Here is a 9,416-nt window from a genome sequence, read left to right as displayed (position 1 = left end):
TAAAAAAAAAAAAAAAAAAAAAAAAAAAATCCCTGTGAGGGGATCCTTTCTACTTGCTACTCACATTCACAATGAGGCATTCTTCCCCTTCCCAAAATGATCTATATAAATCCTATTCGACTTTCAGGCCCAGCTCAGAGGACACTTTTGGATCCTCAATACCTCAAAGGGAAGCTCATAACTCCTCCCTCTCATACATTCATTCTCAATAGAAGGGCCCACACTTTCAAAAATCTAGCAGTGTAATGTCTTAGGTAGGATAGCTCTTTATTCTGAAAAGCATATCATCATACCTCACTCAATATCATTTTTGCACCAAAATTAAGATACTCTGCCCAGGCATGATGGCTCATGACTGTAATTCTAGCACTTTGGGAGGCCAAGGTGGGAGGATAGCTTGAATCCAGGAGGTCAAGACCAGACTGGGCAACACAGCAAGACTCCATTTCTACAAAAAGTTTTACAAATTAGCGGGGCACAGTAGTCCATGCCTGTGGTACCAGCTACTTGTGAGGCTGAGGTGGGAAGATCGCTTGACCCCAGGAGTTCAAGGCTGCAAAGAGCCATGATTGTGCCACTGCACTCCAGCCTGGGCCACACAGCAAGATCGTCTCCAAACAACAATTCTCAAACTCACTCTTTCTGTGTAGTCCACTAGTTACCTCAAATTTCAGTTTAAGTTTATACTAGTCAGGTGGGAAATGAGACCATAAAGTGAATCATTCAAGCACCTAGCTGGCCTGGGCACTTGGAATAATAAGTAAGGCACGGTTGCTACCTAGATCTTACACTCCACAGGGAGAAACAAGTTAGCATACAATAACAGTGTGTGAAAATGAAGGAGACAGACACAGGAAAATGACAGACTAAAAACGCAGGAGCGAGTTAGGGAAAATTCATAGATTAAATAATTTTATAGTACATCACTTTTCTAAAAACAAATGGAAGGAAAAAAAGAAACTGACTAACCTCCTAGGGGAACATAATTATCAGGACTCAGTTTTGCCTTATTCCTCCCAGAGACCAAAATTTAGCTTGTTGCATATGATGGAGCAATGTTTTCAATAACTGTACAGCAAACCACTTATAACCCAACTCAATGAAAAAACCAACTGAAGCCTCAACCTATTTTCAAACAGAAAGAAAATTTGCAAATATAAGGTTCTCCCAACTAAAGGCAGACAGGGCAACACGAATGAACTCTTTAGAAGGTTTAAAGAGACTGTCACAACCTGCCAACCTGATTGTCAGTCCTCAAATGCCCTTGGTCTCTGCCTCCAAATGAAAACAAATCATTTGTTTTAAGTAATAATAGCCAAGCTTGTAAATAAGTATTTTTAAACTTCTCCAACTGCACCTCCACATTAAAAGATGCTCAAAATAAAAAAGAAATTCAGAACACTTTTTAGCTATTTCTGTCAAAAGACTAGATCTCTCCTGAGGTCACAGTATGCATGCTGGCCCTCACTTCATTGCTCTGTAACACACCACTTCGGTTTTGCAATGACACTAGGTGAATAGGCTTCCAGGATCTCTTCGATGCCTCCAAAAACGAAAAGGAAGAAGCAAGCCTACAAATCTCTATCTGCCCGCCCTACAGTTCCCGGGAAGCAACAGTCCTCAAATTGTTCCTGCTTAGACCCCTGAAGCCCGTAGAAGGAAATGGGGACAGCTGCGACGGCGAACCGAGCGAGGACATCCGATAAGGGAAGAGGAAACGTGGATGGGAGAGGACGAAGGGGAGAAGGAACACGGAGAGGAGGGGGCAGTGGAGATAAAATGGTGAAGAGGGTGAGAAGAGCAAGGAAGAGCAACGAAAACTAGGGAAGAAAGGGGGGAAAGTAAAAATCACATAAGAGGAAAAAAAGGCAAAATGATAGAGGAGAAAGGAAGGAAGGGTTAGGGTTAAAGGACAAGGAGTGGGCGACAAAGGGAATGCGAAAAAGGCTGTCACTGGGGGTGATTAAAAAGGATGTCATCGGGGAGAAGGGAGATTCAGGGGGTGTCACCTAAACGGGTTCACCGAAGCAGGTGAATGGGGGAGCACGGGGAAGGAGGAGCTGAACACCGAGGGGGCGGTAACGAGGGAGAGAGGTAAAGGCAGGGAGCCCGAGGGGACACCAGAGACAGGGAGGGGCAAGACCGCAGGGGCTAGCGCGACGGGCGGGGGCTAGGGTGGCGGGCGGCTGCGGCTAGGGCAGGCCTTGCTCCCTCACCATGGCTGCGCCGGCCTGGTCCTCGGGCATGCAGCCTCCGTCCTGGGTGCGGCGGCGGGCCGGACCGGAGCCCGCCCCCAGGCTGAGCCGGCGCGGAGGCTCCAGGAGGCTCCGGCGAGCGGCGGCTCCGGGCTTGGCCCAGGCCTCGGCCTCTTTCCCTCAAGCTAGAAGTGTAACAGCAGCAGCCGCAGCCGCAGCCGCAGCCCGAACCGGAGAGCAGACTCCGCCCCCGCGAGGACCCGCCCGGGCGCGCGAGCCCGCGCCTGGACCCGCCTCCCCTCTCAATGCGCAGACTCAGCCGGGGGGTCCCGCCCCCCAGCCCGACCTCCAGCTTCTCCCCCTCCCAGGCCCTTAAAGGAGCCACACACACCCAAATCCTAGCATCCCTTCAAAATATGAAGACCTTTAAATATTACATCATGACGAGAAATTAGAGCACCACTCGCTTCGGTCACCTATAGACTCCTCTGTCATTCACCATCATCCTCTAAGATTTGGGCTTCTGGTTCACTGTCATTCATTACTACTATTGTCATAACTCTTGGTTATTTCAAAATTCGCTTAATTCTTCCAACCCTCTGGCCTCTCAGATTCCTCTCTAGGGATCATTCTTGGCTCAGCCTCTCACTCTCATGCTCATACGAATAATTGTAACTTCTCTACAATCTCAATTTTAATCCTCTAACTCCCATCGCAACCTTCTTCCTTCCTTTCTTTCTTTTTTTTTTCTTTTTTTTTTTTTTTTGAGATGGAGTTTCACTCTTGTTGCCCAGGCTGGAGTGCAGTGGTGCGATCTCGGCTCACTGCAACCTCCACCTCCCGGGTTCAAGTGATTCTCCTGCCTCAGCCTCCCGAGTAGCTGGGATTACAAACACCCGGCACCACACCCGGCTAATTTTTGTATTTTTAGTAGAGACAGGGTTTCACCATGTTGGCCAGGCTGGTCTCGAACGCCTGACCTCAGGTGATCCACCCGCCTTGGCCTTCCAAAGTGCTGGGATTACAGGCGTGAGCCGCTGCGCCCGGCCACAACCTTCTTCCTTTCTAGCTCACTCTCTCTGATAATACTCCACCTCCAAAAACTTCAACTCCAAGACCCCAAATCCATTGATTCAACTACCTTTTCGTTATTCCTCCCCACACTGGCCTCATGTACTCACTTTCTTCCTGAAACAGCTTAGATTCTATCGTCCATCATGAAATGGAATCTAATAGAATCTAAGCTGTTTGGGGAAGAAAGTGAGTACATGAGGTACATGAAATCGATTTCTTCAGTATTACCTTCATTTCTCTAGTCGTTCTCCGCTTTCTTTGTACTGACAGAACTCCAGCAATGGAGTGGGTGGAGAAAAAGCCAAAAGTGGTTGACTGAACTCCCCGTAAATTTGAGATCATTATTCTCAAGGGGCCATAATGCGTGGCTACCCTACCACATTTCTCCAGTTTCACACACTGTCCCACCTTGCCACATAACTATTTCAAGTCTCCTGTCTTTTCAAACCTCCGACACTTCCTCCCTCATCCTCATTTAGCTGATGATTTTGCTTCCAATTCACGAGAAAATCAAACAAACCAAAAAGAACATCTACAAGTTCCCAGCACCCACCATGACTTCCAACGAACGTGTAACTCTGCTTTGATGCTCTCTCTGCCTTCCTTTCCTTACTACAAGTGAATTATTTGTCTTTTAGCTAACATCAAATCCTCCTCAGTTCTCAAGCATCTGTGCTAAAAGACCCAGGTTTTATCCCCAATCACAAAACTAAATTTCTGTAAAATACAATCAAAATTAATTACTAGAAAAAATTAAAATTTAAAAACAAGCATCCAAAATGTAAGCCCAGATTTTTTAAACCTGCTTAACCATTTTAAAGTGTACAGTTCAATGGTATTAAATACATTCACATTGTTGTGCAACCATCCCCATCAAGAAGCTCCAGAACTTTTTATTTTTTCTTTTATTTATTTATTTATTGAGACAAGATGTTACCCTGTCACCCATCAGGAGTACAGTGGCACAATCACGGCTCACTCAGCCTCAAACTCCTGGGCTGAAGCAATCCTCCCACCTCAGCCTCCTAAGCAGCTAGGACTACAGGCGCATACCACCACACCTGGCTACTTCTTCTTTTTTTTCTTTTTGTAGAGGCAAGGTCTCACTGTGTTGCCCAGGCTTGTCTCAAACTCCTAGGCTCAAGTAATTCTCCTGCCACAGACTTCTAAAGTGCTAGGATTATAGACATGAGCCAATGTGCCAGGCCTCCAGAACTTTTTTATCTTGCAAAGCTGAAAGTTTGTACTCATTAAACAATAACTCCCCATTCCTAACTTCCCCCAATCCCTGGCCATCACTGTTCTGCTTTCTATGTCTATGAATTTGACTACTCTAGGCAGAATTTTTATTATTAAATCCAACACACATAACATTTTTCTGTCAAATTGTTATAAAAGTTTCAAAATATTAATTCTGAATTTCTGCCACAAACTGGTGAAAAACCATTTCTAGATGGTCACTAGTCCACTGATCACACTTCAAGAAGTTCAAGTACTAGGTCTCATACCACGTCACTTTCTCGAAGACACCTATCCAGCAATTCTTCCTCTCGCCTACATCGCTATTTTTCTGCTATTACCTCTCATTGCTATAGCAACATGATTTTATTTCTTCCATCTTAAAACAATCAAACAAAAAGCCCTCCCTTAGGTTGCAGTGAGCCGAGATCTCGCCACTGCACTCTAGCCTGGGCAACAGAGCGAGATTCCATCTGAAAAAAAAAAAAAAAACCCTCTCTTGAGTGGACTTGACCCCCACCTACTGCCCCATTTCTCCATTCTCTTTTCTGCAAAATGCCTCACAAAGGTGGCTTGTACATGGTCTCACTCTGTTGCTTAGGCTAGAGTGCAGTGGTGCGATCTCAGCTCACTGCAACCTCAGCCTCCTGGGTTCAAGCAATCCTCCCACTTCAGCCTCCCAAGTAGCTGGGACTACAGGCGTGTGCCACCACATCCAACTAATTTTTGTATATTTTGTAGAGATGAGGTTTCATTGTGTTGCCTAGGCTGGTCTTGAACTCTTGAGCTCAAGCAATCTGCCTGCCTTGGCCTCCCAAAATGCTGAGATTACAGACATGAGCCACCTCGCCTGGCCTTGACCAACTGTTTCTCATTTTTGGTGAGATCCTCTTTGGTTAAGCTTTTACCTCCTCCACGCCACTGAAATGCTGTTGTCAAGGTCACTAGTGGTGTCCATTTGCTGACACCAGTCAATTCTCAGTCCTCATGTTACTTGACCTACCAACATCACTAGACACAGCTCATTACTTCCCCCTCCTTGGCTACCATGACATTTCACCCCCTCGGGTCTTCCATCTCACTGGCTGCTGCTAGTTTCTCCTCATTTCTCTGACCTCTAAATACTGTAGTACCCCAAGGCTCAATATTTAGACTTTTTGTCTTTTCCATGTACACTCCTTGATAATCTTATCCCATCACATTACTTTAAATATTATCTATGCTGTGATAACCCAAAATTGTATCTGCATTCCGAATTTCATACTTATATATCTAACTGCCAGCTAAACATTTCCCCTTATATGTCTAATAAGCTACAATTTTTCTTAGTAGTTACTCAATAGACTTCCCTTCAAGTACCATGGATAAGCCAATAAATACAAAGAGAATAGGACCAACAATAGTAGCTTAGACCAATCATGATTTACTCTCTGTCTGATCTGTGAGTTACTTTCCCTAAGGACTCACTTGTAGTGGAGGAAAATCGTCATTAAAAATTAGAGTTCTAGGCTGGGTGTGGTGGCTCAGGCCTGTAATCCCAGCATTTTAGGAGGCTGAGGTGGGTGGATCATGAGGTCGGGAGATCAAGATCAGCCTGGCCAACATGGTGAAACTCCATCTCTACTAAAAATACAAAAGAAGTTAGCCAGGTGTAGTGGTGCGCACCTGTAGTCCCAGCTACTCGGGAGGCTGAGGCAGGAGACTCGCTTGAACCCGGCAGGCGGAAGTTGCCATGAGCCAAGATCACTCCACTGCACTCCAGCATGGGCGACAGAGAGAGACTCCTTCTGAAAAAAAAAAAAAAAAAAAAAAAAATTAGAGTTCTAGCCAGCCAAAGTGGTTCACACTTGTAATCCCAGCACTTTGGGAGGCCAAGGCAGGCAGATGATTTGAGACGAAAAGTTTGAGACCAGCCTGGGCAAAATGGCAAAATCCCATCTCTACAAAAAAATGCCAAAAAGTAGCTGGGCATGGTGGTAGTTTCAGCTACTTAAGAGACTGAGGTGGGAGGATCACCTGAGCCCTGGAGGTCGAGGCTGCAGTGAGGCATCATCGCGCCACTGCACTCCAGCCTGTGTGACAGAGTCAGACCCTATCTCAAAAAATAAATAAATAAATAAGGGTTCTGCCATCAAGAAAGAATGGAGTCACAGATGATTTGCTTGATTTGCAATCAATGAAGCATAAAAGGATAAAAAATACATCCAAATTACCTAGGAATTTAGTATAATACTGAAGGTAGCATTTCAAGTCAGAAAGCAAAAGGTGGAATTGTATTTGGTGTTAGAATAACTGGATAGACATCTAGAAAATTTTAACTTGGATTTATACTTCACACTATTCACCAAGACAAATTTCAAATATATCAAATATTAAAATGTAAAAAAGAAGACCAGGCATGGTGGCTCACGCCTGTAATTCCAGCACTTTGGGAGGCCCAGACAGGCAGATCACTTGAAGTCAAGTTCGAGACCATCCTGGCCAAGATGGTCAAACCCCATCTCTACTAAAAAAAATACAAAATTAGGCCGGGCACAGTGGCTTCCAGCACTTTGGGAGGTCAAGGCGGGTGGATCACGAGGTCACGAGTTCAAGACCAGCCTGACCAAGATGGTGAAACCCCGTCTCTATTAAAACTACAAAAATTACAGGCAGATGCCTGTAACCCCAGCTACTCGGGTGGCTGAGACAGAAGTAAAAAAGAAAGAAGGAAACCATAACATACTGGAAGAAAGAATCATGGGAGAATTTTTTAGAATCTTAAAGTGAGGAAGGTCTTTTTAAGTACAAAACAAGAGCTGGGCACGGTGGCTCACGCCTATAATCCCAGCACTTTGGGAGGCTGAGGCGGGCAGATCACGAGGTCAGGAGTTCGAGACCACCCTGGCCAACATGGCAAAACCCTGTCTCTACTAAAAATACAAAAATTAGCCGGGCATGGTGGTGAGCGCCTGTAATCCCAGCTACTCCAGAGGCTGAGGCAAGAGAATCCCTTGAAACCGGGAGGCAGAGTTTGCAGTGAGCCAAGATTGCGCCACTGTACTCCAGCCTGGGCGAAAGAGGGAAACTCCGTCTCAATAAATAAATAAATAAGTACAAAACAAAACCAAGATCCCATAACAGAAAAGATTGATAAATTCAGCTATGTAGAAATAAAAAATGTAAGGCAAAAGTCACCATAAGAAGAGTCAGATAACAAATGACTGTGTATATATATATATGTATTTCATACAGGAAAATGAATAATGTTTGTATTCAGAGCTGAAATCAGTAAGAACAAAACCTAAGGGGAAAAATGCACAAAAGATGTGAACTGATTGTTCACAGAAAAAGAAATAGAAATGGCTCTTCAATGCTCACTCTTACTTATAATAAGATAAATGCAAATTAGAATTTCTTTGAAATTACCATTTCTCACCTATAAGATTGGCAAAGATCTATGATTGATAAGATACTGTGTGGAAAGGAGGGGTGATGTTGAACAGGTATGCTCATATTTTGTTGTTGGGAGTGTAATTAGGATAACTTCTATGGAGGATAATTTAACGGTGGCATTTATAATTTGTCTAAATGCACATTCCCTTTGACCCAGCAATTTCCCTTTTTTATTTCAGCAATTCCACTTTTAAAAGTTTAATTTATACACATGCTCAAGCCTTACTTGTAATAGCAAAAGATTGAAAACAACTTAATGTTTTATTTTTATTTTATTTATTTATAGAGACAGGGTCTCACTCTGTTGCCCAGGTTGGAGTGCAGTGGCCCGATCATCATTCACTGCATCCTTGAACTCTGGAGCTCAAGCCATCCTCCCACTTCAGCCTCCCAAGTAGCTGATACTATAGGCATGGTAGAAAAAATGAAAAAAAATTAACTTTTTGTACAGACGGGGTCTGGTTGATGTTGTCTAGGCTGGTCTCAAACTCCTGGCTTCAAGCAATCCATCTGTCTCAGCCTTCCAAAGCACTGGGATTATGGGCGTGAGCCACTGTACCTGGCTTAAATGTTTATTAATACAGACCTGGTTAAATAACAGTATAGTTATACAATGCATAATCTACAGCCTTAAAAAAGAATGAGAAATCTTTTTGTCTACTAATAGGGAAATAGCTTCAAAATCTACTGTTAAGTGAAAAAGCAATGCCCTAAATAGCATGTATTGCATGCTAATATTCCTGTAAGAACTGATGATAGTAATATCCATTCATAATTGCTTATATATGCATAAAATATCCCCAGAAGAATTTAACAGAAACTTACTTCATTTCCGCAATGAAGAAAACTGGATGGCCAGAGACAGGTAGGAGGGAGATTTTCATAGTATACAATCTTTTGTATCTTTTTATTTATTTTTTATTTATTTTTACTTTTTTGAGACAGAGTCTTGCTCTGTCACTCAGGTTGGAGTGTGGTGGCCCAATCTCTACTCGCCTCAGCCACCACCTCACAGGTTCAAGTGATTCTCCTGCCACAGCCTCCCAAGTAGCTGGAACTACAGGTGCCGACCACCACAGCTGGCTAATTTTTGTTTTTGTTTTTGTTTTTTGAGGCGGAGTCTCACTTTGTCACCCAGGCTGGAGCACAGTGGCACAATCTCGGCTCACTGCAACCTCTGCTTCCCGAGTTCAGGCAATTCTCCTGCCTCAGCCTCCCAAGTAGCTGGGATTACAGGCGTGTGACACCACGCCCGCCTAATTTTTGTATTTTTAGCAGAGACAGGGTTTCACCATGTTAGCCAGGCTGGTCACAAACTCCTGACCTCAAGTGATCCACCTGCCTCAGCCTCCCAAAGGGCTGGGATTACAGGTGTGAACCATCACACCCGACCTGATTTTTTTTTAATCATGAAAATATATTACCTATTTTTAAAGTAAATCAATAATTTTAAAAGTAGTAATTTAGAGCCAC

The 9,416-nt window shown here is 43.9% G+C and overlaps 1 protein-coding gene across 1 annotated transcript in view; it reads right to left on the bottom strand.

Moving 5' to 3' along the window:
* ZYG11B (zyg-11 family member B, cell cycle regulator) overlaps window positions 1-2,424 on the bottom strand; it is a 112,638-nt gene extending 110,214 nt beyond the window's left edge. The window contains exon 1 of the mRNA XM_032136574.2: window positions 2,217-2,424. Within this exon, the coding sequence (XP_031992465.1) occupies window positions 2,217-2,246 (30 nt within the window). The 5' untranslated portion in view covers window positions 2,247-2,424. The remainder of the gene's footprint in view (window positions 1-2,216) is intronic.
* Window positions 2,425-9,416: the final 6,992 nt, after the last annotated feature.

This window comes from Hylobates moloch, unplaced genomic scaffold (assembly GCF_009828535.3).
Source record: "Hylobates moloch isolate HMO894 unplaced genomic scaffold, HMol_V3 SCAFFOLD_18, whole genome shotgun sequence".
NCBI lineage: Eukaryota > Metazoa > Chordata > Mammalia > Primates > Hylobatidae > Hylobates > Hylobates moloch.
Note: the sequence above shows the minus strand (reverse complement) of the source record. Positions and strands in the feature narration are given on the sequence as shown.